Here is a 27,967-nt window from a genome sequence, read left to right as displayed (position 1 = left end):
GGTTTTTGCATTGCAAAATTATACGATTTCTAAATTAATTAATAAAAATGCCTAAAACATCTGTTTCGCAAAATTTCTTGCAAAATTAATTTCCTGAAATTTACATATATTTATTCAGTAATTTATTAAAGCAAGCAGAAGCTGTGTGTCAAAAAACATTTTTTTCTGAATAAAAAAATTAATTTACTTATCGACATACGCGGCCCATTTCTCGCGTAAAACACACGAAATTGATGCTGGAGAAAACTGTACGCATCGATATTCCGATAAGTATTACAATAATCTGAGAGAAGTGCAAGTACAATAAAAGCGCCGCGTTCTTGAGGCCGCCGTCGTGGCCCTGAACGTGGGCAACCGAGGACTTTCGCTGGCATCCGGCCTGCGTTCGACTTCCGCCGTCGCGCCGATGCAACCGAGATAGAATGAGTCGTGCCGAACCATGAGCTCGTGATTCAGCCTCGACCGCGTTGCGACTCCGTTCGACGTGGTGGTTAACAAAAAAGAAAGCGACGGAGTGACGCACACGCGGACGTAAAGGGCTTTCGACTGTTTGCTCATGCTTGAACGAGACGGTTCGGAGAATGGGCACTTGGTCCTTTCTTTTTTTCAAAAGGGAATCGGCGACTCGACGCGGCAGAATTCGATTTTCCGCTAGGTGACGAGCACGTCGAAACGGCCGAGGTGGATTTTGGTGAAAGCCAAACGACTTCGAGAGGGGAGAGTATATAGGCCGCGGGTCGTTACAGGCATGCTCACAACTAACGCACTCGCCCAAGTCACCGGTGTCTTTCAAACGAATCGAATATCTGATAATTTCATACCGAGTACCAACAATAATTTTCATTCGGCGCTCCAACCGCGTAAAAAAGAAAGAAAAAAGAAAAAGATAGATATCTTTCCCTCTCGAGCGTTTCGGCCGGCCCCAAAGGTGGGAGAGCCGTTAGCGAAGAAGAGGAACGCGGTCTATAAGGAAGGACACGCGGCAAGAAAGAAGTCACAAGTGCCAAGTGTGTGTGCCAATAGGATTATATCGAGCTGCCCGCTGAACCACGAAGAGGAAAAAGAGGTTTGTGATCATTTGATATGTGCTATTCGGTACGTGATCAGTGACGCGACTGCCTGATAAACTGTGGTGCGATATGCGCACGTTTCGTGGACACAACAATTGCATTTTCGACGGTGAAAGTAAGACGCGACGGCGGATGAGACAGTGCTCATCGAACAGTTGTCTAACGTTTCGTATCGCCGCTAAAAACCAGCTGCGATACATTTCCGTTTCTGTCACTCGATATTGGAATTTTTTTCAATTACGATAGAAAAAAAAGCAGCAGGTGCTTATTATACACAGTGTTTATCGAGTAACTAGTCGATGCTTACGCTGGACTCCCCGTCAAAGATTACATTTTCCTCGGTTCTGGAATTTGCACGCGCGTTACTTAAATATTGAATTTGGTGTTGTCTTTTCGGTAAACGTGCTGAAAATTTTCAAATTCTCCTTCGACATCCACGAAAGCACGGCGAAACACGTCGGCAACACTCTTGGTCGCTTGGAAGAGAAGAGCGCCGGTAAACGCTTCCTCTTTGACTCCCTCCTCTCTCTCGCTCTCTCTCTCACATCTCTCCCACTCGCGCGCGTGGTCTCGCGCGAGCACACGTCGAAAAGGCAAAAGGGTATGTGGGGTAGCGAGTCAGTGTGTCAGCGTACTGGCGTCTCTCCTCGCGGAGAGGCGCGTCCTTCCTTCTCCGGCTCTATGTCGGAGGAATAAGGCCGCGCGTAGGTAGAGGGAGACCATCTGCTATGCGACGCGGCGTTTCGTAAAGAGGCGAGAGAAGATGAGACCGCACGTCTAACTCCGCGATGGGAAACGTCATGCTCCAACACATCCGCGACGCGATCGCGCTCGAACGAAATCGATATACGCACTCGATTAATCCGACACTGAGTAATGAGCTCGACTGGTCAGGTAGAAAGGCGTTCGTTGCAATGAAGCTTTAGTGATTATTATTAATAGTAATCAAGTTGATTAGCCGGAGGGAGAAAGAAAGCGAGTGATAGTTTTCGAAGGATGGCACACGAGGCGATTGAACTTTATCCTTTGATCCCCTTAGCCGCGCAACAGTCCGTTATGCTTTCTACCAGGTTTCCATAGATACCTTTTGTCGCGGCATGATTTTCCGCTTTTCTGGGCGCGATTATGTGATCGCGACGGGGCTCGTTAGCCGTTGAAATTCAACGTATCGTGATAGTTCCTACGCTCTTAGAAAGGCCACCGAGTGCAATTTCATGCGCTCAGCAGAACGGATCTGGAATCTGTTCATTGGCCAATGGTCAGTTGGCCAATGGTCAGTCACATGTAAGAACGGTGGAGATGTCTCTCGCGACTTTTGGCGAACTCTGTTCGATTTTAATCATCTGATTTTCAATGAGATAAAAAGTTAACGCAACAGAATTTCAATTATAGTATAATTGTTACAATGATTAAATCTAGCGATAAAGCTAGCATTTATGAATTAATTTAATCTTGCCAATCAATTATCACGAATATAATTCTGTTATAGATATTCTCAAATTACGATGAGAAAGATTCTTTTATAATTTCATACGTAATCAAATTTTTATCATTTTTAGAAGTAACAAAATAAATAATTGATCGAATTTAATGAAGTCGATTTTGAGCGAGAGAAAGAATTGAATAAAATATACTAATTAATACTATTTTCAAGCAATGTAAATTATAACTTATCTACTTGTTCAATTATTTGAGAGATTATCGCCGTAGTAGTACGTTATTCGAATTTAATCTCATACACGCAGTAATAAAGAATTGAGTGACTATGCTTCGTATGTATGTACATCGTTTTCCCAGTTTCTCTACGGAGATCCGAAGGAACGATTCGTGAATTATGATGCATGCAGAAAAATCTAGTACCGCTATAAATATCTCGATCGCGCGGTTGCGGTTTATTGCGCGGAGCCTTCTCATTCGAGTCACTTTCACGAGAGCGCTGAATTTGGCGCACGGCGGTCTCATGGTGTTCCGTGTCGCGTCACATTCTTATAGGGTTTCACCTGGCGAGTACGTCCCGCGCGTATAACGGTACCGGTGTTACGTCACGAGCCCACACCTGTCACGCATGTGGCGAACAAAGGGTTGCACCACACGGCCTGGTAAAATAATAACGCGAAAGGAGGGACTGATGCATCGCCAGATATCTCATTTCCGTAACGAAACTTGGCCAAGGGAACTTGGCCGTTGTAAGGCAAGTTTTCTTCGCGATAATATAACGAATGATATTTTTGCCTTTCTTTATATTTCGAGCATTATTTTTCATACGTTGGACAAATTAAGAATCTACTCATTCGATCAACCAATTCTATCCTTTTATTACTGGAATCTCCAAGAGAGAATTACTAGAATACACTTAGAGAATTAATGGAAATTCAAAGAACCAATCCGATATGAATAAAAGAAACTTAGAATTATACAATAATTATAAATATTTTATCAAATTTATTTTGTTGTGCAATACAGTATTATTGATTTAAATTTGACTCCACGCTAGTATGCAAGTCACAAAATACGCGATGTTTGCGGAAGTCTTTTTCTTTACTCGGCTAAGCGTGATTGTGTAATCAGTTTTCTGATTAGCAAAAGAAAATCAACAGTAATTATGCGTTGATGATAAGAAACGAGGTCATTGCTTCACCCGATCGCTTTCTCATACTTTTAGTGTTATTTCAATGTATATTTATAAATAACTCATTGCACATTTTTGTCCTTTTGCTTTTCCTCTCGCTCTCCTCATGTCCTTGTATATATTGACATGAAAATTTATGAATGAAACTATATATATATATATATCACTTATCTGATTATATATAATGAGTTTTCAGGCGAAAACAAAATAAAATATATATAACTGCTAATAATATTAATATGATATTATTAAATGAATAAAATAAAAAGTATATTTCAATACAGTATTATATTACGCTGTATACTTTGATTAACAATTCTCAAGTGATTAATTCACAGGAAATTGCTTTTTAAAATTAAAAACCTGTTCATATTTGGATTTCACGTCGGCAAACCGCCGCCTTTATGTTACGTACTTCAAAACAGGATTCTCTTATTCGCATGCATACATCTTAGATTCTACAAATGTCATCCTCTCTCCCTCTTGCCCCCCCCTCTCTCTCTCTTTCTGTCCTTCTTTCTCCTGGATATCAGACTCTTCGTTTGGCTATTTCTCAGACTGCCGGATTGTACGGTTTCTCGAGAGTCACGGACGCTTATGTGTGTATGCATATGTAAATGCTGGAGTACACATAAATACCGGATTTTATAGCGCGAGTAAGTAGGCAGTCCTCTCCTTTTCTCTGTGGAAGATCCTCGTCATTGGAAAATTTGGGTTTGTGAAACAATATTCTTGGAGTCTGTTTGGACTAGTTCATCTCGCATGGGCTCACGATTTTTGTTAGGGCACCACGATCGCAAGGATTAATTTTCGAGGCCGCTTTCTCTTAATAGCCTGCCTTTCTATAGATATACTTTTTTGGAACATCAGCGAGTCTGTCCGGATTTTCGTTTCGTTGCTCACGTGCATTGTACGTGATACTCATAATAATCACGCTCGACTTTCTTCTGATACATTATTAAAAATATAATATATAAGTTTTTGAGAATTATACACATGAAAAATATAGAATCTTTTTTTTTAAATTATGTTTTGATTGCTGAGGAAAAAATACTTCCAAAATTATTTAAAAATTTTGAAAATTGCTTTTGACAATTAAATTTATAAGTAGCTATTAATTTGTAATAAATGATGTACGTAAATATTACGTTAAAAACAAAATTTTATCACAAGGAAGCAATAATTCGTGGCCGTGTCAAATAATCGTCGTTAAATTAATCATTTAGGATTAAGGTTGCAAAAATACATCTCGCTGAAATCACATAAATATCCAGGCTAGTTTGGTTGATTCTAAAATGTCGTGTCCCTGATTGAACTTCTCAGTCGAGGCAATTCAAGTAGAAGAATATAATTGGCTGATCGAATTTGGCCTGAATCGTGCGCGACGTAAGGAACCCAATGGGGTAACTATTGCCCGCAGACGGACGATGGAGATTTAGCGCAGCCTCGACTAAACTTATACCAGTTCGTGATAGCACGACGGACGAGTCGTCCAGACTAAATGGTCGAAGAAACGAAGTGACGCTTCGTAGTGATTGACTGGAAATCATGGATTTTTTTTTATGTCGACTGTTTCGTGATATGTCTCGTCGACACTTGTCGTAAAGCTTTTAATACGGCAAATTCGATATAGTTACTTACATCAATCCAACGAATAAAGGATTTCGCATACTATAGAGATAAAAAGCCAATTGGTTGGCTAAAAGGGGGGAAAAAATTATTGGGGTGAAAAAATTCGATGAATGAAAGATATCCCTTTCAGATAAAAATAAAAAGAAAAAAAGGGGAACGACCCACAGAATTTTCAAATACCGGTTTAATATTTCGAATAAAACTACCTATGAATATGATCGTTCGACGACAAATAATGTCAATAGATTGTACAATTCACTTTCCATAATTGTAATGATCTCGCATTTAGACATGGGGTTACGGCAGTACGAAAAGTCCCCTTTGATCAAGCCAAATTATTAAAGTGAATCAGCATTCTGATAACATTAGTCTACTCAATAATGCACCGCTCATCGCGTTATTACCTGGAAACATCCTTAATCTGACATGATGTTCGATAAATTGCGATATTACGGAATATACAAATTTTTTATACCGTAGAAACCTGGAGATTGAACGAGTCTCGCGCGTACTTGGCTAGAATAAAAACATGCGAGGGGGGGATCGGCCTACCGGAAATATTCGCGCCGCGCCGCAATCTTCGCGCTCGGGAAATCAAACGTCGAGAAAAGGAAAGAAAGGAAAAAACAGAAAAAGAAGAAAAAGAAATATGCGTACGCGAAGGAGAACGCGTTCACTCGCACTTTCGCGTATTATCTACCGTATCGTTATCCCCCGGCGTACGTCGGCTACCATAAGCCATTTCCGGATGGACGAGTTAGCACCCATGCGGGTGAGAAATCTAGGCCAGACCCATTGCTGCCGGTTAGCTTTCGAGTCTCGTTCTTATCGGTCGCGGCATTACGCAAATGCGGACGAATGCAGCGCTGTCGCGAAGTTTTCGAGAAACGAAAATGAAAGCGTCGAACAATGCGAGTGAGCGGACGCGAGTCCACGAGAGGGCACACATCCGACTCATAAATAATCATTTATCGAGATAAGTTCCTTTGTTCCGATCAGCCATTAAACGAACAGCCATATCCCTTTCGATGATACTACTGAACGTAATGTTGGACATCGCGGGGTGTTGCGCAAATTGCGCGAATTAAGATAAATAAAGGCCTGTGCGGGGAGGAAATCCGTATATGAGAAAATCGCGACAAACGTAGTGCAAGTCGCTTCCGTATTCCGCGCGAGTATTACGAAATCTTGTGCATTGCTCGCGGCGACCCTTTACCCCCGACACCAGGATATATGTCGGCCGTCCGGGAGACGATTCGCGAAATTGGACTTAGGAAAGATCAGCAATCGTCCGTGTGTCGTGACTCAATTTTCAAGCGGAGGAATGCGCCCCGGTTTCAACGGGGGACTTGCGCCATTTCATCGCGCGATTTTTTGAAATTGGAGCCAGCCAGTTCGCGGCGAGGCGCCTCTCCTGGTTTCCATCTTGGGATCTCGTGCCGCGATACCGTGTTATTCGAGTCACGAGTCGAGTATCCCAGACGAGCAGCTTCCGTCTTCCTCTCCCCCATCTTCTCTTCCCGATTTCTTCGCTCCCCGTCGCGACGACGACCTCACGACGGACGGTTCTCGTCCCGAGATTCCGCTTGACTCGAAAAAAAAGCTGATGAGGAAACTTTCGATCTCCTACTGCGACGATTCGATCGTTGCACCGTGCTGCATCGTTTGCGCCAGAAATTTCAAGTTTCCTCGCGGTGCGGACGCGCCAAAATTTCACGCGTAATCTTCGTGGCTTTCGCGTTCCGGTTGGCGGTGCATATGGAAGCATGCTGCATGCTGCATGCTGCTGCAGAACTCGTTACTGCGAGATTCGGAGTGGAAGCGTTGTACATTGCAGCGAACATCACTTACGTCACTTTCTCGTTACGGCATTTCTAATTTTAACCTTTTCATTGAAAATCTTTTTTTTTCTTTTTTAATGAAAACTTCAGTCGAGACGCGTGACGCGGATATCTCGTCCTGCGCGTGTCTTTCACCTGTGCCGTGAGGTCTCTCTACCCGCTGTTGGAGGAGAGAAAGAGGGAGAAACGCGAGTGAAAAAAAGAGCAGGAGCAATCGGGCGCAATGGTGGGAGCAATGCCGTCGACGGTGGGCCTGTTTGGGCCTTACGTCGTACTCGGGAGGGAGGGCGAGAGGGGCGATGGACGAGCGCGATCGAGATCTTCAGTAGGTCACTGGGACGTGGCTCGTGGCCGAGACGAGTGTGGCTCGCACCTTCAGTCGGTCCCCGTCGGCCAGGAAAATCACCTCTGGGCCCGTCGAATCCTTGCGGTCGCACACGAGAGCACGACGGTAAAAAAAAAAGTAAAAGAAAAAAAAAGAACGAAGCGAAAAGCGCGTAGCAGCGGGCCCGATGAGGATCGACTGACGCGAGTTGTTGGAGCCTTCCCGTTGCGGTCGGTGCATTCGCGGGTTCGTTAAGGGGGAAAAGCAGGTGGTTTTCGCGGGGGGATCGTCCAAGTGATCGCGGGTTTCTTCGATAGAACGAGGCGCCCAGGAACCGGAAGAACACGCAACGAGGTGCATCGATTAATGTCCTTCTTCCGCAAGACTGGTCCCGAATGCGTTCCGCATTCCAAAGGGAGCTGTCGTAACCACGCGTGCTTTCGTATGTTTGCGAGAGATATTATCTGACGAGTTGAGCCCCGGGGTATCGTTGTACCTGCGCAAATTTTCACGTGAACTTACTATTTCGATAAACGGTCGAGTAACCCATACGTCACGGATCACTTTCGTGAAATAAAATTAGTTACCTCTCGTTGCGGATTGTGATTGTACCCTATAGAATGTGTGTGTGGTGATTTTATGCGATATTGCGCGAGTGTAGATTTGTTTCTAGGATTAGATTTTGAAGCGCTTTCGAGCGTAAATTCCCGTGCTCTGAGTATGTGGGTTAAATGCTCATTGCGTAACGTTTTTCGTTGACAAGTATACATGACATTCGCGTGTTTGACCGGCGACAAAATTACCCGTTGTTCACGTTGTTGCTTTTGTATTCTTAATTGATATTTATCAAAATTATTTAATTGACGTATTTATGTTACAATCTTTATGATGTGTCATCGAGTCTGTCTATTTTCATAAATAATGTCGCCTTACTGACGTGAATCGATGTTATCGTCGATCAAAAATTGTTCAAAAATTTATCCTCTCTTCAGATCGATAGATGACACGAGGCTCACGGTAATACAGTTATCAATTTTTCAGGTTTATTTCTTTTTACAGAGAGGACACGCACATGATGGAGAGGACGTGGCGGAATATATGGAAGACAGCTTTTCTCTTATTGCTGCCCTTACTATTGGCCGTGAGTGATGTTACTTTCTCAAAAATTAAAGCTAGAATTAAATCGCTTTCCTGTATATTAACAACTGTAACTCGGGCATGAAGCAGTACTTTCATAAATTTTGGCTTATTACTTCTTAAAAGAATAAAATATCAAAAAGCTTTAGCTTTTAAAATTTTTAACAATTGTTAATTAATTTGTTTTAAATTATCACATGCTTAATTCATTCATTTAATTAACTTTCTTCGAAATAAAACAACATAGGCATAATAAAGACTGATATTGAAATTCCGTCAATTTATCCCGCAAATAAATTGCAGGAATTAATCTGGCGAACACAATGTCAATTTTCTAATTTCGCGAGAGGCCGATTGATGCATTCCCGCCTATATGCGTCGCGCGATACATTGATAATGCCTCACGGTAAATTCGCATGCCACGACGATCGACATTGTAATTTCACTGCGCAATAATTCTCAGTTGAACAACGAAGATTACTACTCGCGGTTAGAGTGTATTCTCTCCCCCTTTTCAGAGTGACAGACAGGTCGTTAATACGGTAACCGTTATGCCGCGCCACGTAAAATGGGTGAAGTTATTTACGCACCTGTAGTGTGTACATTGTATCTTTACGTTTTGCGACGTTTGGTGAATTATACACGTTTAGAAATAGAATTACCGGCGCGACGCGGTGTCCAACGCTCCATAATTATAGCCTGCAACCCGTCGTACGCTCGCAGGCAATATTGATTAAATCTGTCAAGTAGAAGCACGTACATAATATACACAGTACAATGAATTTCACTGATAGTAACGATTACAGGAATCTTTTTTTTTACGCGTCCTCTAATTTCCGGATAATCGACCTTCCTCGGAAATATCTCAAACTAAAAGAATTCGCAAATATCCCCGGTATTTATCGAGAGCTCGCCCAGAGAGCATTCTTCTTTTTATTGAAAACTTTACTCGGGGTCTAAGCGTTCTCGAATCCTCGAATCTACTTCACCGTTCTCTACGTTAAAAGGGACACCATTTCACGCGTAGACATGCTAATTCGCGAGGAATTAGCGATCTCGAGAAATTCGGAGATGTGTACTTGACGAGACGATCGGCGTTTCGACGACCGTTAAAAAACTGATGTAACCGTTAAAAAATTCACCCGGTCCCCGGCAAAAAGTGATACTCCATTGATGTTCGGCGTATCTCCGGGACCGCTATGCGACGTGTGCACGTGCCGCTGGCCGAGAATCAACACGACGTTAAGTTAATGCTTAAGAGGAATCACCGTAGCCGCGGGCTCTGCCTGTGCCACATATATAGCCGCGACGCTGATGTTTTCTGAAGCAAAAGTCTGAATGAAGCGGCTTGACCGCGTCGTATAATCGGTAAATACGGATACGCTCGCGGGGACGTTTGTTAACGAGTGATGATCCCCCGGTTGATTGTCTTCGCACATATGGGAATTCACTTCTTTGCGTGGGAAGTGAATTAATTGCTTCCGAAAGGTCATCCTCGATAGGGCAATTACTTCGTGCGATCTTACTCGTAATAATTACATCATGTATTTTCCTATTATATTTTCATCGCGTTTGCTAAAACACGTAATGCAACATACATGGTAAAAAATAAAACGCAGGCAAGCGGTTCGATTTTGAAAGAAATTATTCTATTCTTAGGGGCTCTGTTATCGTGTTTTGCGGATTTTATTTTTATAAAAGTTTTTCTGTACGCTACGCCTTACACAGAAAAAAATTATTATTAAATCAACAATTCATTGTTTCATATATAAGCAAGAATATAAAATCTTCTTGGAAAAATTTATAATCTTGAACAGACACAATTTTGCTTACATAAAGAAAATTCTTTTCTTCGTGTAAGCAAAAATTCTACCAGGAAAATTTTATATTCTTGCTTATATATAAAACAATGAATTGTTAATTTGATACTATTTTTTTTCTGTGTATATAAATTGATTATAAATTGATTTTGTATAACGCATTAGCATAGCATTGCTTCAATAGTTCAATTAATCGTGACAAATCGTGTTAGCGTCAACTCCGAAGAAAATAATGATTGATTAAAGAGATTTCGCGCTAATCAACACAACAATATGCATTTAATTTTGAAAAAGAAAGAAAAGCTCTCGTTTCATCTTGTGACCACGGAAATTAAATGCTCCGTGCTCGTTTCGTACACTTGTATTATTTATATCTGTATTACACGCCTGTCGTTCTCGATAACAAGACATAAGTAAAGAGGGAGAGATGTTGAGCGTAACGACGTTTAACATAATAACTAATAGGAGAAAACCACCGGCGGGAATCAAATAGGAGTCACGCCGCGAGAAACTAGCGCGTTAGGCCATCCAATTTGTAATTGGCTTCAATATTTCGAGATTTATCGAAGAAACGAGCAAACAGAGGCGGTGAGCCGCGTCGGGTGCACCGCGGGAGGCAGGAGGGCTGGTACACATACACGCTATAATTTACGTGTTTCCTTTTTCCGCGCAGCGTTGCGGCGCGACAGAGAAGTACGCCGATATAATAACGCCGAATGCACAGGCCGTCGGACGACGGCGGCGGAAGATAAAGTAGGAGGAAATACGCGGCCGGCGCATCCACATTTACGCCTCTTGTGTACCTGTTGTGTACCCTTGTCGTGCGTGCCTCCTCTGTGTGTACGCTACACACTCTAACCGCTGACTACATAGCCGAGCCGTCGAACCGAAGATAGTAGGTCACTGCGCCGGACGCAATGCCCTCTTTCAACTATACTCTCTAGACGGTACTCTCTCTCCTTCTGTTTCCCACTATCTTCACTTCTTCTTTCTCTCTCTTCATCGTTCACCAGCTACCTCCTTCGTCCTCCCACCTCTCGCGACTTCTCACGCTTTTTCTTTTTCCTCCATCATCATTCTCGTCTTTCTCTTTCCTACTACCTCTATTCATTCCATCTCCCCCCCCCCCCCCCCCTCTCTTTCCCTCTTTCTTCATTCCGATTATGTAGTGAAGTGAATATCGGTTTTATATCATTCGTATCAAACGATCGATAAAATTGCTAGCTTCGCAGAGGTATTTGAAAAATCTCTTGTCGCTGCTTTGACTTAAAGTAGACAAGTCTTAATACGAGAGTAACTCATAAATATCTTTATAGCTTAGACCTAGATTTAAAATTCCAGAGATTTGTGACATTATAAAATTGCTGAATAAGAAATAAGTATAAGAGTTTCACAAATAGAAAAATTAAAGCTCTTTACAAAATGCGATAATAAATGAACTAATCTTAATATGACAGTAACTAAAAAGTTTATATTACCGAAATAAAATATTAAATGTAGTTTTCTCAAAACTAATTCTTTTAATGATGCATAATAAATTTTACTAATTTCGAACTCTTTCGACCACTGTTAGCAAACATTGTTCATAGTTTCGACGGAAGTAATTAATTTAAATAATCTTTAGAGGCACTGTCATTTTCGTACGTCTACGAATAGGAATGTGAAATTCCTATGATTTATGTACCACGAAATTAATGCAGCTCTGTCCAATTCTCTCCCGTTATAGTCTTCGCGCGATTAACGTATTCAAGTTATAATATCTTTGATCCTTGTTTCTCTCTTAAAGTTTTTATTTCCTTTAATGCCGTACGTAAGATGGGATAGAAAGCAATCCAAAATAGATGTGCTGAATCATGTCACGACCTGTGAAATCTAATACGAGAGTAGCATACGAATGTAGTTGCATCGTTTCCAAAGAAGAACGAATAGAAACCAAAAAGATCACATACTCTTAATCCTTATTTATAACATTTATTCACAACGTTTTATATCATTACGCGCATTCCGCGGGAGTATGACGAAACTAGATTAAAAAATATGTGGTTAAAAATGGTGAAGTAGATATAATAGGAGGAAGTGATTGTGCTCCGCCTTTTAAAGAGCTAATATGCGTGGTTTAGCATTGAAAGTTTTCTTAGACGTTGTCAGACCGCCATTGACAAGTCGTAATGAATGGGAATAAACCGCTCCCTGTATTTGCGACTCTTAACAACGTGCAATCTTGTGGACGACCACAGAGCTTCCCATTGCACTCGTTCCAGCAACCAGCTTAGCGATCTTGTAATTTAAAATCGTTACCGGCCTTTCCCATGTCATTTCAACTAACCATCGATGATGATTCTATAATCGTTTTGCATTGTGCTATACAATTTTTATTGTATTTTCTTTGTTTAATAAAATACATGTTCCATGCGCTTTGAAAAAATGCGAAAAATATTGGAAAGATTTTGTTATAAATTTTTTAAAGATTCTCCGCGGATACTGCAATACATAAATATTTTCTTTTTGTGAGGCACTTGCTATATGTGAGACTTTTAAACTTATTTTTTATTTAACAGGTTTATAGTGTCACAAATCTCTGGATTTTTAAATCTAGGTCTAAACTATAAAGATGTATATTATAACGCCTCTTCTTCCTTTCACTTAATTATAGAATACTCTTGTATAAATGCTACAACTGATGATTAGAAATAACAGAATATCTACTAAGTTCCTTAAAATTCCATCATTAATTTTGTTGCATCAATATTCTTATTGATTTCTCTGTTTCTTACTGTTTTACGATCTTATAATTGGCAACCGCCACAGACGATTATATGGCACTTCAAAGACGTTAGTAGCGATATTCAAATCGTAAAGCAATGTTTTTTTTTTATTCTAGAGCAGATTTTAATTGCACGCTAATTTGCTTGAAAGAAAGAAATTTTTCTATCATTTCTTAATTAATTTGTACTTCCGCCTGTGTAGTAATTTAATTGCCTTTTTATGAACGGCAATAACACAGAGCTCTGCCATTAAAGCACTCCATCTCAAATTAATTGTCGGTTGTTGTAATTAAACAAATATTAATATCAAATACCTTTCGATACACGAGCCTTGATAAAGACACTAAAGAAATTATTGTAATAAACATTGCAATTTTAATTAGATGATATTGAAAAAGTTGAAGCTGAAAATATAGAACGCCGCGTTCGCCTTGTACCATATATTATTCATTGAAATTGGATTTTTCAAATTATATACGCACTACCTTAACGCGAGAAAGAATCATTACTTGTTATTGTCGATGTAAAAATTGTATTATTATACAAATAAATTTTTCTTAACTATTTAATTTCAATCTCTTGTCGTGTTGAAGCCTGTGAATATTTCCCACGACCAATTAATCATTTTACACCGCCGTGTTATCCCGCGGGGTTGCGCGGAGGATTAAAATTAATTAGTACCTACGGAATGAAATTTTTACCATGCGACGAGAGTCATCGACACGCGAATGAACGTCGCGGAGATTAACCGTAGGTAAAAGTTAGCACTGGAGAGTTGCGTGATTGCTCGTCGCCGAATTCGCCGCGCGGCCGTGACGTTTCGCGCACTTGATGCATCGCCGTATCATACTGCCCCGGCGCACACAGCGGTGTTCCTCTTTAATTAAAATCCCGGCCGACGAGTTTTATTCCGCGAAAGTGCACGCCCGTCGCGGTTCTCAGCCTGGTTCGCACGCGCTTTGTGCGCGCCATGTATTGCCGCGGCATTAATCGCCTGCTCTTAATTAGATCGCGCGATTCATCATCGTCTTCCCGCGCTCGCGATACCTCAAAAAAAAAAAAAAAAAACAAAACGTTGACGATTTAGGTTTTCAGGATTACCCAAAGCGGGGTAATCTGTAAGTTAAATCCGTGTGGAGCGTTGGAATTTATCTCACTCTACGCGCACCCCTTTCGTTTCTGTTAAGTATCGTTATTGTAAAAGTGAACCAGCTACAGAACACAATCGCAACATTGTTGTCTTTAATCTTGAAATAATTTTGTTTTTTTACGCTTCGATTACCCAATGTTACTTATTTTGCCACGATTTTCTTTAATGAAAAGTAAATCTTCGATTTGGCACAAGAGAGCGAGGAATAATCCGTGATGTGAAGATGTATAAATCCGTTTGTCGATTGCAGATAATATTAACACCCTGAAATGGAGCGATCAATGTTTCTTTCACACTTTACTCCTAAGATAAGCGTTCAATTTATGTTCTATTTCACCTTTTACTTCTCTAAATCATTGGCGCGGTCCGTTCCAGTTTTATATTATCGACACGCATCACTGCAGCGTACATGCATATGTATATAATTATTTATTAACTCTCAATTTACTGGTACTAAATTACAACTAAGTCACAATTAACGGAAATTAACCTCGTTAAATTATGCTCAGAGTGCAATTATATCTTGCAAACGCGCAATCGAGCAATCGTTACGTGACAAACACGCGGTTATATCATTTCGCAAAACGTGAGTCAACGCCGATCGATTTTTCGCGGTTGCTTCAATGCTCGAGCGTTTCGCATAATGGCCTTATCGAAACGTATACGACATGTAGGTACTCGGCGTCCACGTTAACTGACCCGGCCTACTTTTTCGCCACCATATACAGGCGAAGAGACATCGCTCGTGTTACGACTCGGAAGTTTCTCCCCGTGAAAATTTGTTATCTTTCTTTTGATACCGGGCCGGGTTTAAAGCGTGGACCCGTAGAAATATCATGCTTTCTAAACGAGAGAAAGCCACCGAATTTGCAAGTACGCGGTCCCGCCTGTGGATCTAATTTTCCTCTAATTAGAATATCTTTCGAATAGAAAAAAACGATACTTATCTTGATCGCAACTTTTATAAAAAGTTTGTATCTCTTTAAAATGCCACGTACTTATTACTGCTGTGTCTATAGATGGATTAAGACAATGTTAAAATCTAGATATCATCTTCGGGTGTACAATAATATACAAAAGAAGCTTACGTGACTGAATTAAAAACCCAACATTTTTGCCTCGAAAGTTGATATTAGCGAGCTCTTTCGTGCATGCAACGTAAAGAGAAGATAAAAATATCGCCAGCGTAAAATATCGGACGCTGATAGTCGCCGTGTGGCACTCAGCCGGTTAAACGGCACAACCAATAGCGCTATTGTGCAAAATGCGCGCAATTAAAGCGGAACCTCTGGAATCTGCGCGAACGACCGCGAGGCGTCACATCCGTGACAATTAAGACGCTCGTTCTGCACACGCGATTCGGTGAAAGTACGTTGTCCAATTGCGAACAATTTGTCGTCTGGCGGATGACAATGGAAAAGTGAAATTAGTCCCCAGCTGCGACAACGGCATGTCCTCCGACCGTGGCGCGCGTCGCGTTTAAGAAAAAGGAAGATAAAAAGTCAATTCGAACTGTCTTTAAAATTACATAAAATTACGATACATGTATATTTAGAAAATGTGAGATATTTGAATTGCGCCTTCCATTCGATAAAATACAACTACGACGTTTCGTATTTATTAAGATTTCTCAGCTTCAATAAGCGAAGCTCTCTTTATCGCGCGTTGAATCGTAGCGTACCATTGACTGTAAATATGGATTGTTGTAAAATACGAGTTATACAAGCCAAGGCACTTCTCGCGATTAACGATTTATCATGAAAACTGGGTTCGGTATTAAGGTTAACGATTTCTCGTGAAAGTTATTTTTCGGTGAATGTTAGAAGCGTTGCGTTGCAATTCGTGAAGTTTGTAATAGTATTTCTAATCCATTTATATACTCGAGAAGATTGATGGAGTGACACAAGGAAGTGTAATAAGATAAAAATAAAGCAAAACTTCGATGAGGTAAACGTAATAACGTTGGAGTTAGTAAGCAGACGTGCCATTAGCGAGGATATTCACGGACTAATTAGCTCGCCCCGATCTATGCATGATTAAGACGCGTTCGTGCTGGAAATTCGGCGGACCGGCAGAAAGAAAAGAACCGCGCTTATTTAACTTTGTGTACGATCGTAGCGGACCGTGATTTCGATTATACGCGCCGACCGGTTCCGCGCCCGTACTTTTCTATCCAGAAAGTCCGTGAACCTGATCAGGCGCAGGTGCAAGTAGAACAAGAAAGCGGACAGGTATGCGTACGCCGTCGACCTGCCCAGTTTACAAACCGCGCTCCGCGGTGATTGTGAATCGGCGGCGGCCACTGTCATCCGGCTGTCACAACCGGTACCGTCTGACGATTAATGCACGATGCGCGATTCCTCTTGCTCACTTCCCTCGCTTTATTACCAGCATTCTCCAAATTACAGTTCGCGCGGATAACTGGCCGCGGTTTTTCCGGGAAGTTATGACCGTATTATCGGGACGAGGAAGAGATGAAAAGATTCGAGGCAGATTGAGTTTCTCCATATCGAGATTGGACATCCCAAACAATTTTATAGCGACTCCTTCAAGTTTTAATGGTATACGAGTATAAAGACAAAGGGGACTTTGGCAACTTTTTCAACAGACCTCGTATTACCCTCGCAGCAATTGTAGAAGCTTGTTTGTTTAAAAAAAATTGTCATGGTTTACAATTTTCAAAAAACATAGTACATGATGAAATCATTAATATTAATTAATTTATGTTAACAAATTTATAATTAATTATTAATGTATTAAAATAACTAATTATGAAACTATTAATAATCAATTTATGTTAATAATTTAACAGATACAAATCGATAATATATATACGTGTGTATGTGTGTGTGTGTGTGTTGTTTAGAAATTAACGACTGTATCATCGGTGATATTTATGCGTTCTAGTTTACGATCACGTACGCGTAAACGCGAACGTTTGGTTTCTGTAATAGCCTCATAATGGAAATTGTTGCAATTGGCATATGACGAGATCTAGTTTTAATACAGTTATCTCTGAATATACTGCACCTACCGCGCGACTCTTCATTTTCTTGTTGTTGCACAACGAAACACGCTAATATCTTTCAGACCCATTTACGAATTTACAATCGTTGTCTTTGTACCATCACGTTAATTGCACGTTTACTCAATCGTTAACGCGCCCGCACGAGATTCGTGCCGCGGAATCAAATGTGAGATGCACTCGATGTTAACATAGATATTAAGTTAATGACGGAGGAATGTGTTTAGAGTTGCGTGTCAAATTGGGGAAAGCATGGAAGGATACGATAGATGCACTGTTACGAGTAAAATCGTATTTAGAACGATCTCCCGGCGGAAGTGAAGACATTGGTCTCGGTACGCAGATTCGCGTAATTACCCTCTTGCAATTCTGCCAAATCAGAATACAAAATTGCCCGAGGGAGTCGGCCGGGCTCGTCGTCCGACCTTCTGAATGCGGGCCCGTATTCGATTCCTCTCGACGAATCGTTTCTTTGGCTAACAGTACACGCGTTTTCGGTCGCGTTCTTTTTTTGTCAGCATATTTTCAAGCATTATTAACATATTTGTGCCGGCATCAAGGCGTCAACGACGATTCATATTTCACGTAAATCAATATGTTAATCGTTGTTGATAAAAAGATTACATTGAGAGATTAATCGGTTTATCAAAATATAAAATATTGATGGAAATGTAAAATAAAATTAAGATATTCTAACTTGTCCTTATTTTGTGATTTAGTATATATTACTTAATAAAACCTAAATCAATCTATAAATTAAAAATGGATAGGAGTAAATTTTTAATTTAAAAATTACAAGTCTTGCTAATTGTTCTTTCTTTGTACGTACTTACTTGCCCTGAGAGGAAACAAACAGTTCGTGAAAAAGAAAAGAGAAAGGAAAATATAGCAAAGGGTAATGACCGTGAAGTCATGGCGATCGACAATATTCGGAATTTCTAATGTCAGATGGAATAGGAGCGACGACAAGTGGGTGGACGCGAAGGGAGGTGTACTCGCGGCATTTATTGTAATTCCAGAAAGACCGAAGTGTGTCTGGCAGAAGTATGCCGCTTGCGAAGAGTCGTCGGAAGGAAGGAGTAGAGAAGACAGAGAAAACACTGAGAAAGACGGCGAATCGTTTTGCCTTTTGTCACGTTCACGCGTTGCGCGACTCGGTTAAAACTTTAGTGGAATCTCCGTTATAAGAACCGCAGGACAGTTTCGAAACGCGTACGTGCAGGGCACGTCTCGAAAAGGGCACGTGTCCCATGTAAATCGCCGCCCCGTTGTTGCGATGCAGCCGAGGAGTCTTCAGAGTTGCGACATATCGCAATCACGTTACGCTATTTGTATACTTAATACGCAAATTGAAAAAGTTTCACTCAAGCAGCCATACCTGTATCTTAATGTAAAGTTTGCCAGGAAGATAAATGCTACTTTGCTTTCATGTTTCATGATTAATCGCTCTCACATTTTAATTCTTGTATCTGGTTCGCACCTACTTCGCATCCACAGAATTTCTAAATCTATTTTAGCAAGTATTCCGCAAATCAATTGCATGATTCATTCTTCTATTTCCTTTCAATCGCTATTTTTGAGACACGTTGTTCGTTTCTGTTATCAGGGTGTACGGAGTGAAGCACCGTTGGTCGACAGTAGCGCGTTACCTTTGGAACACAGATCTGTCTATGGGGCCCCGGCTCAGTATGGCCCACCGATCGCCCACGAGGAGAACTGGCCGCTGGCGTCGCCCGACACTCCACAAATCAAGCATCTGCAGGTGCAGTGCGAGAAAACGCACATGCGAGTGAACATCGAGTTCGATCGGCCGTTCTACGGTATGATCTTTAGCAAGGGCTTCTACTCGGATCCGCACTGCGTCCACTTGAAGCCCGGCACCGGCCATCTGAGCGCGACCTTCGAGATCTTCCTCAATTCGTGCGGCATGAGCTCGTCAGCGAACCATAACGTGGCTGCTTACGGCGCCCCGACGCCGTCCGGTAGCTACGTAGAGAATACAATTATCGTGCAATACGATCCGTACGTGCAAGAGGTGTGGGATCAGGCGAGGAAGCTGCGCTGTACTTGGTACGACTTTTACGAGAAAGCGGTCACCTTCAGGCCGTTCCAGGTCGATATGTTACATGCCGTCACCGCCAACTTTCTCGGAGACAACCTGCAGTGTTGGATGCAAATACAGGTCGGCAAGGGTCCTTGGGCCAGCGAGGTGTCCGGTATCGTCAAGATCGGTCAGACTATGACGATGGTACTGGCTATCAAAGACGACGAGAACAAGTTCGATATGCTGGTGAGAAATTGCGTCGCTCATGATGGCAAGAGGGCGCCGATTCAATTGGTCGATCAGTACGGTTGTGTGGTCAGGCCGAAGATCATGTCCAGGTAAGTTCTAGCGTTATAATAACATTTGCAATTGCCTATATGCTTCTCAAGGAAGAAAGATACGAAGTCATATTTCATTCGCAGGTTCCAGAAGATCAAAAACTTCGGACCAAGCGCATCCGTCGTTAGCTTCGCCTACTTCCAGGCTTTCAAGTTCCCCGATAGCATGAACGTCCACTTCCAATGCGTGATTCAAGTCTGCCGATACAATTGCCCCGAGCCCAAGTGTGGACATCCTGGTCTCGAGTATGGCGCACCTGCCGGAGGCATTACTCACGAATATGGCGCACCGGTCTCGCAAGGTCTTTCTTCGGAATACGGTGCTCCGCCTGTGCCCGAATACGGTGTACCGCCAGCGGCTTATCCTGATCCGCGACATCCCAGCGGACCGGCCGGAGCGTACAGGTGAGAAAGCGAACGAGCACTAATGTGTAATTATCGAAGCAAGCTTTTCCACGAAGCGTCCATTAAAATCTTGTCGCGCAAAAGAAGATCTGTCGGATTCCATTAAGACTTTTTTGTTCGGAAATTATAATATCTTTCTGAAGATTCTTTTTTATTTTATCTGAAGATATTATCAGAGAATTTCCTTTTTAACTTTTATTCATCTTTCATTCTATACGATCCACGATATTCCGAGGCTTTTCTTTATATTTTCTATGCTTCTTTTATTTTCCAAATATCTTTTATAAAAGAACAGATTCAGAAACTAGGTTCGTTATAAGTGATATGAATCGTAGCAAAGCATAAAATATAAATGAATTTTTGGTCACAGTGAACCAAATCCGGACGTGGTTCCGGCGCCACAAGCACAGACCTCGTCCTCTTCGCCTAGCTCGACGCCGGGTGATGCTACGTCGAGCAGCTCACCCCAAAGTCCCCAGGATAATATCCATCTCCCCCCGCCTCCTCTTCCCGGCCATTCGGCGGCGTACCAGACTGTGAAGCGAAAAGGAACCGCCGGCAGCGAGGAGCTTGAAGGTGGTAATCTAGCCATCCTCGGAGGTCGACCGAGGTCGGTCGAAGGTTTCCCGGCTGAGCTCAGAGGCGCTAGGAGGCGAAGGCACGACGAGCCACATGACCTCGAAGACGACGATAGCGTAAGTATTTTAAAGAGCGTTCCAGCCTCTATTTTTGTCAATATGTGTTAACAATAAAAGCAATCCGAGGACTGGCGTGAAGTCGTCGTCAAAAATAGAATGCAGATTTAAGAGACGCGCGCGTTTTAGAGAATATACGCGATACCTCTCGAAACAAGAGATATTTGTCGAGCTATCATCTTACTTTCTCGATTTAGCAATGTAGCTCGTCGCGAATACATTATCAATGACGCGTTATACGATACCGTTCGGTATCCTACTATGACGCGAATATTCTCCGATGTTACAACGGTTACCCTCGATTTTCAGAATATCTATCACACGGTGACCTTGTTCTCCACCCACGTGTACAAACGAGCGGCGCAAGAGATGACGGACGTGAACACCTCAAGGGTCATCCAAGTGGTCGCGCCGGGCGACGTCAACTTCGCGCTAGGCACAACGAACTCCAGCAACGACACCACCGTGGTCATACAGAACGCCAGTGCGTCCACCGATCCGGAAACGATCTGCATGAGCCTGCCAGGTTTCGTGGGCGGTCTGGTGATGCTGCTACTGGTGGTCGTGGTCGCCTCCCTCGTCGCGGCCTTCCTCTTCGTCAGGGTGCGCGCGGTGGATCGCAAAAATGCCGCGATAGGCGGGACCAGCTTCGTTCATCCGGTGTACGCGACCGAGAACTGCAGCATGCCGAATCCGGAGTTCGTGAAAGTCGCCAACTGAAGAGGCGTGTACGGTGCGCAAAATCAAAAAAACTCACTGCAGGAGAGAAGGAAGTGATCCCCCCTCCGAAGGATCGTCGACCTCGGGCGACGCTTCGGGACCGGCACCGCGACGCTATTTCATCCGAAACGAAACTCTCGAAACACGTCACCACACGTCGGAGATTCTCCTCGTCGAAAGTTGCAATCGCGTTTCTCTCCTCTTTCTCCTCTTCCATCGTGATAGCCGGTAGGTTCGTGTCTAGTCTACTAGTCGCGTCGCTCGCGAATAGCGAGGGAGACAACGAGGCTGAGAGGGCGAGAATTCGATCGAACGAGGAAGAACGAGGGGGATCTTCGAAACGGAGTAGAAACGTGTAAATAAAAAGAAGCCCGGAAGCTGACGAGCTGACGATTTAACGAGCAAGTGGCGGAACGGAAGGGAGGGGAGGGGAGGGGAGGGGAGAGGAGCCACACTGACGCGCGTTCCACCGATCGCTCGCGGTCGGAGTTAGCTTTTTCTACCAATCATCGCGATCGATGGTGCGCGCGCCACAGTGATGAATATCGCGAGTCGATCTCCGTTGACGCTTCGTGATCACCGCGGCGTCACCGCGTAGCAATCAACGTAATTTTCACGTAATTTCTCGACGATTACTCGACGGTCTGCCCGACGCGGGCAGCTCGGTATCAGGGAGCGAGAGATCGATCGCGCAATCGCCAGAGTAGTCTCTAAGGAGGGCATTGTAAATAAGCCGCGCGGGTAGTCAGACGGCCCTTCAGGACCCGCTTTCAGCTCTCGCGTCTCTCCGATCACCGTGTGTACGCGCTATTATTTATACACGCATCGTATACTTCAACGAGTGTTTTTTCTTACCGCCTTCGTTGTACCTCATCGCGTTTCGACGTGCCCCGTGCTGGCGACTTCCGCGGAGAACCGCGCGCGAGCTCGCGTCGCGACGCTCGACGTCATACGCCGACGTCGGCGGCGGTGCTCGGTGGTGGTACCGTTATTTCGCGTTCTTAAATCTCAAGCGGTTCACCGAGCGCTCCCGGTAAACATGTTTGTCCCGAAATTGGGCTGCAGAGTCCTCGAAACGCAACGAGCCTCTGAAAGTTTAATTTAGGGCGAGGAATTGTGTGCCCTCTCCCTCTCCTCTTCCGCTCCCTCTCTCTCTCTCTCTCTTTCTCTCTCTCTCTCTCTCTCTTTCTCTCTCTCTCTCTCTCCCCTTGGAACGCTCGCTAAGCCGCTTAAGATTTAACGAGAAGACTCTATTTATTATCTCCCTCTCTTTATTCTTTTTCTAACTCTATCATTCCGATCGATCTAACTTAATTTATTGATCAAAATTGTACGACATTACCCTTTCTTTACTTCGCTTAGTACTTAAGGTTTTCATCGAGGAATATTCCCGGAATTTGGGAATATGTTTTACGTATGTGTTTTAAGCACACACACACATAAACACACACACAAACACACACACACACACACACACACACGTAACATACACGCATACACATATACAACACGTTCATACATTCCGATACATACACAAACATGAAACGTATGAGATCACACACGCAATGCGCGAAATGTGTTGTATACGTTATTATACCAGCGCGAAAAATGTATCCACAAAACATCCGTTACAATTAATTGTTTGAGAATTATTTTAATTACATGATCATTTTTATTTATATAAATCTGCGCGTTTCTTCTCTTTTTCTTGACCTTTACGTAATCTTTCCCTTACGTAAATTAGGGAATCACGTAGATAAAGAAAAATCATAATTAGTTTTAGAGTACTTAGCATTTTCTTCTTCGACCACGAAGCTCACAATATTCAACACAATCTTTAGTTTTGCACGATCAATTGAAGGCGCGGCTGATCTGGGAAAAAGGTTTGTATTTGGCGATCATAGCTTTACGTTCCTTCGCAAATCTCTTTACTTTTCGATACTCCTGAGCTAAATCGTATAAACTGCTTTCGGATTCCAATTTCTTGGTCAATTTGTCTTGGAATCTGCATCTGGGCGACAAAGATTATTTTTAGATTTCGCGCGTACAATTCGGAAACTTTATTATTGGCTTACTTCAACACGTCGCTTTTCCAATCACTTGCTTCCACCATGTAAGATGCTACTTCTTTATTAAAATTCACAATTGTACCCAATTCTATCCTATTAAAGTAAAACGAAGATAATTAATAGATCATAATCAACTTATATAAAATTATTAAGTATCTGAAAGTATATGTGGTATCAATCAAGGTAATCACGAAACCTGATATTCTTATTTCTAGCAGAAAACCGTAAACTGATATTCTTCCGATCGACGATTCGCAGGCTAAAAAATTCATTCAATTTCATGCACATTATTTTTATGTGATGAACGTCTTCTTCTTTCGGAAACTCTTGGTTACCGTTCGATCTAAAGACATGAATAATGTATTAATTTCAATTATTAACGGAACGACGGGTATATGTAATTTGCTAATGCATTAATTTTCAACACGTATAATTTAATTCGTTTAAAACATTTTATGTAGGACAATATCTCCGAACGAGAGAAAGATGCGCTTAACAAAATATACGCGCGCGATTGCTATAATTTATTTCCAGAACGGTAATATGTGGCGTAATTAGACTGCTTTGTTTGGATAGAATTCGCTCTACTTTTTTGCTTGACATACTTGCTCCCGACCTCTTCTTGTCGTTCCTCGACAACAGGTTTCTGCACTTCAGCGACCTTCTTTTCCTTATTTCTCGAGCCGGACGGTGATATCGGTGTCTTAACATTTCCGGAACTGCGAAGCCAATCAAACGTAATCGGAACATGATGCGTGTGAACATCGATGCTCCATATAAGTACATAAGTCTTTGAAAGAGCATCTCACCTTTCCGCCGATTTGTCAGTCGGTGGGAAAAATTTCATTTCATCGGTTAAATTTTCCTATGATTGAAATAAAATCTCCTTTATTTTATTTCATGCAATTTATCGATTATCGAGCAATAGTATCATTTAAAGTATTAAATCTTTCTTAGATAATGTATCTCTCTCTGTTCTTATTCCATATTATTCTTTTTACAAACAAGTTCTTAAATCGAACAAACAATTTGTTAATCTATTTAGGAAAGTTTTGGGAAAATCGCGCGCGTAAAAGTTGCGTTTTTACATATTTCCCATCCGTAATCCGTAATCCGACGGAGAAGTTAAAGTAGATGAAAGGTTTTAGCTCCATTCGCTTATTCATGATTGATCGAAAATCTATATTGAAGGAGAGAGGGAAAAGCTCCGATAAACATCGTTCGTTCACGCACCGTGTACACGGTCTCGAGTATCGATTCCCTCGGATTCGTGTTCCAAGTCCAAACGAGGGGCAGACCGGCGGGATTGTCCGTAAAAATTCCTCCGATCTGGTTGTAGGACAGCCTGCAGAAGTAATTGGAGTCCTGAATTGGCGAACGAGAGAGCCACCTCGACAGTAATTAAACATTCTTTGTAAATTCTTTTTCCGAACAAACCTCGCCGCGCCGTCCATGTCGAAAACGACGCCGTATCCCATGCTGTCGAATATCGCCAAGATCTGAGACTCCCTCTTGATCGCCAATGCGTCTTTGCCTCCTGGCGTGAACACAGTATACATATCGTCTTGAAATCGATAGCAGCGATTTTTTTAAGCCCGCCCGAAAGCCGGTCCGAGACCGAATTGATATTTACGAATGCGATCGTCGCGAATCGAAACGCTTCGGCCAAAGGATTGCCAAAGTTAGTCGATATATCTTGTGGAATATTTAACGAGAGAGTATTATCTCGATCTGTTTTTGACTTTTCGATAGACAACGATAAATTCGCAATTTAATTGTATTATGTGTTCCATATATATGTATATTGATACACAAGATATTCCAAAATTACCGAATATTAATCATGGATGATAGAAGGAAATATAACGGTTGTGTATCAGCATAGAGACATAAATGTTTGAGAATCTGCATAACATTAAAAATTCCATTTTCGATAAAATTTAAACTTTGACCATGTTATTTTAATAACGTAATTTGAAGCACTTAAATTGTCATGCAATCAACACACAAATCAAGTCAGGATAATGGACCGCTCATTCCGTTCTCCTTAAAAGACCTGTAAGGCCAAAGAATCATTGTGGAAACATCCGGTAGTAATGGAATACTCTATGTAAACTGCATTATGTAAATAACTCAGTTACATTTCCGGTTTTCCGGCTTGTAGATTCTAATAGCCAATACACCGTTGGGATAAAACAACTCGCCAGAACCATCGGGATGGGATCTCGAAAACAGCGTTAATCCATCGTCATAATATTTCATGCCTCTGAGCTCGAATTTTTTGGACCTAACGTTCAAACAAATTACCGTATCGTTTGCCGATTAATTACACAATATCACATGGCTCTCGTTACGGCGGCTTAAAATGCATGCTTGTTTGTGATGCCGTTCCATTAACTTCGTCGGCCTAATTGTTTACTCGTTAGTAACTAATCATGTGCGAAGTTGGCTGTAACATAATTTACTTGGTCCGTTATTTAGCCCGTTATTTAGCCCGCTTATTTCTAAACTGCTTCAATTCAATTCATTAGCACTCGACCTATTAATTTACCTAATTCGCGATAATCATCTAAATTAATTTATATTTAATAAATTAATTTTCCATTAAAATATCGTGCTGTGGGTTAACTTTGCGATATCAGACTTTGATAGATATAAACTTCGTGATCCTATAGTAGATGAATAACACGCTTGTTACTATTTGTAGCATGCGATTCGTATTGTATCATTTTTCGCGTCTGGATATTACCTACCAATCTAGACCGGGCTTCGCTGGTTTGGCTTCATAACGTACGATCTTTCTCATGATTTTGGTAACCGGCAATCGGGTCCAGCCAAGCTCCACAAAGTGCGCGTTCGATAATTGATACTTGATCGGATTTGAAGGGCCTGTACACGCAACAGAAATCTTTCTGTAGTTGAAGCCTGATAACTAGAATCGATCGCATTGCATTGTTCCGCGATACACAATGATAATACGATTGATAATTGCACGAGAGGATTGCCGGAAGCGATCTCAATTAGCTCTAAGCAGATCGTCTGCGTCTCACCAATGGCACGCGTTGCATATCAAACGTATCAAAATTTAATTTTGTTTCTTCGCGAAACGATGTTTCCCAGTCCCATTTTTGTGTTGTACCATATTTTGGACGAGTGTACGCTTACTAGTCGCCCGACTTCTCGTCTCCCCAGAATCGTTTCTTCGGTCGGTTGACGCTCCTTGGCGCCTTCTGTTGCTCACAGGAAGTTTTCTCTCTTCATTAAGGACGGAGCGTCCCTTTTCCACGTCTCCCACTGAGTCCGCCGTTCTTTTACTTCCAGGCCCCTTACTCTTACTTAGAAGCGTCGTATCTGCCTGCTCGTCCTTATCCTTCTCTTCTTTCTTCCTATCTCGAAGAGCAGTCGGGTTTCCCTCGACGTCTTCGCGTTGATCGCGTCGACTACGCTCATCCCGCTCGAGCCTTTTGGCCGGTTTCCCCGATATCTCCATCGTACTACTCGTCTCCTCGACTCGATCCAATCGGTCGATCTTCTCCGCGCTACTATCCGGCAATCGCCTCTCGCGTTCTTCCCCGCGACGTTGTTGATAAGGATTCTTACTGGGATTTCTGTGCCCGCCGACGCTTTTCACCTCTTCCTCCTCCACCGCCGCTGTCGCCATCGCATCCTCCGTATCTCTGCCTCCTCCTCTTTTTTCAGCCGCGATCTGCGATCTGTTCGTTTCTTCTTGCACATCACGTTGAGCCGAGCGGCGATCTTGCCGGTTCTTATCTTCGACCTCGCCGAGTTCGCGCTGATGCGGATTATTGTCACGTTTCTCGCGTATTCTTTCTGCCATCGTGTCGGTATTTCTTGTACCGTCGTCGCTACGTGCTCCACCTGCCGACGTTTCTGTTTTTTCACCGCGCCGTAGCGAACGACCGCCGTTCATTTCCGATAGATCCTCGCCGATGATTTCGTCACGGCGACCAGTTTCGATGTCTGATCCGATCGGACGTCCGATTCTTTTTGAATTGACTTCCCTTGACGTGTCAGGGGTGTTACGTTGACGCTTGCTTTCCTCGCACGCTTTCCTCGAATTGCTCAAATTTGTTTTCAGCCAAGTGTGGTTCTCGTAACAATTCTCAAACATTGTGCGCGTGTTATCTTTAGTGGTAGTTAATTGTAGATCCATACTATTGCCATTGTAGATTTCTGTGAAGCTGTTTTTTTGCACAACATCCTTAGCAGAATAAATTTCGTATTCAGCATCGGTGGAAATGAAAAAATCCAATTTTGATGCATCCTACGAGAATATAGTAA

The 27,967-nt window shown here is 42.3% G+C and overlaps 3 protein-coding genes across 7 annotated transcripts; 1 reads left to right on the top strand and 2 right to left on the bottom strand.

Annotated features, from left to right (window-relative positions):
• Positions 1-566: 566 nt before the first annotated feature.
• LOC105196368 lies at positions 567-22,845 on the top strand. 4 transcript variants are annotated; one of them, XM_011162291.3, is made up of 6 exons: positions 567-1,066; positions 8,557-8,638; positions 19,001-19,776; positions 19,861-20,181; positions 20,552-20,876; positions 21,186-22,845. In XM_011162291.3, exons 2-6 carry the CDS (start codon positions 8,570-8,572, stop codon positions 21,594-21,596), a joined length of 1,902 nt encoding a protein of 633 aa, XP_011160593.1. In that variant the 5' UTR covers positions 567-1,066; positions 8,557-8,569; the 3' UTR covers positions 21,597-22,845. The 4 variants fall into 4 exon arrangements, with proteins under 4 accessions (XP_011160593.1, XP_039304729.1, XP_011160592.1 ...); XM_039448795.1 differs by lacking the exon at positions 567-1,066 and adding an exon at positions 6,031-7,623; XM_011162290.3 differs by lacking the exon at positions 567-1,066 and adding an exon at positions 6,033-7,851.
• LOC105196404 lies at positions 22,760-25,224 on the bottom strand. The gene is made up of 6 exons (XM_039448468.1): positions 25,103-25,224; positions 24,899-25,010; positions 24,475-24,530; positions 24,271-24,384; positions 23,862-24,029; positions 22,760-23,758 (listed from the first exon to the last, which is right to left on the bottom strand). Exons 1-6 carry the CDS (start codon positions 25,222-25,224, stop codon positions 23,668-23,670), a joined length of 663 nt encoding a protein of 220 aa, XP_039304402.1. The 3' UTR covers positions 22,760-23,667.
• On the bottom strand, positions 23,682-27,967 carry LOC113003415 (vicilin-like seed storage protein At2g18540). 2 transcript variants are annotated; one of them, XM_026132698.2, is made up of 3 exons: positions 25,103-27,967; positions 24,899-25,010; positions 23,682-24,530 (listed from the first exon to the last, which is right to left on the bottom strand). In XM_026132698.2, exon 1 carries the CDS (start codon positions 27,837-27,839, stop codon positions 26,751-26,753), a length of 1,089 nt encoding a protein of 362 aa, XP_025988483.2. In that variant the 5' UTR covers positions 27,840-27,967; the 3' UTR covers positions 23,682-24,530; positions 24,899-25,010; positions 25,103-26,750. The 2 variants fall into 2 exon arrangements, with proteins under 2 accessions (XP_025988483.2, XP_025988482.2); XM_026132697.2 differs by having other exon boundaries at positions 24,899-27,967.

The sequence above is a fragment of the Solenopsis invicta genome, chromosome 4 (genome assembly GCF_016802725.1).
Source record: "Solenopsis invicta isolate M01_SB chromosome 4, UNIL_Sinv_3.0, whole genome shotgun sequence".
Taxonomy (NCBI): domain Eukaryota; kingdom Metazoa; phylum Arthropoda; class Insecta; order Hymenoptera; family Formicidae; genus Solenopsis; species Solenopsis invicta.
Note: the sequence above shows the minus strand (reverse complement) of the source record. Positions and strands in the feature narration are given on the sequence as shown.

Excerpts from the sequence above, each read along its gene's own strand:
- LOC105196368 (XM_011162291.3), top strand. The coding sequence starts at position 8,570 with ATGATGGAGAGGACGTGGCGGAATATATGGAAGACAGCTTTTCTCTTA. Across the intron at positions 19,777-19,860 it reads AGGCCGAAGATCATGTCCAG|GTTCCAGAAGATCAAAAACT; the intron begins GTAAGTTCTAGC and ends TTTCATTCGCAG. Across the intron at positions 20,182-20,551 it reads GGACCGGCCGGAGCGTACAG|TGAACCAAATCCGGACGTGG; the intron begins GTGAGAAAGCGA and ends TTTTGGTCACAG.
- LOC113003415 (XM_026132697.2), bottom strand. The coding sequence starts at position 27,839 with ATGGATCTACAATTAACTACCACTAAAGATAACACGCGCACAATGTTT.
- LOC105196404 (XM_039448468.1), bottom strand. The coding sequence starts at position 25,224 with ATGTATACTGTGTTCACGCCAGGAGGCAAAGACGCATTGGCGATCAAG. Across the intron at positions 25,011-25,102 it reads GACATGGACGGCGCGGCGAG|GCTGTCCTACAACCAGATCG; the intron begins GTTTGTTCGGAA and ends TTACTTCTGCAG. Across the intron at positions 24,030-24,270 it reads CAAGAAGAGGTCGGGAGCAA|ATACATTATTCATGTCTTTA; the intron begins GTATGTCAAGCA and ends TAATTGAAATTA.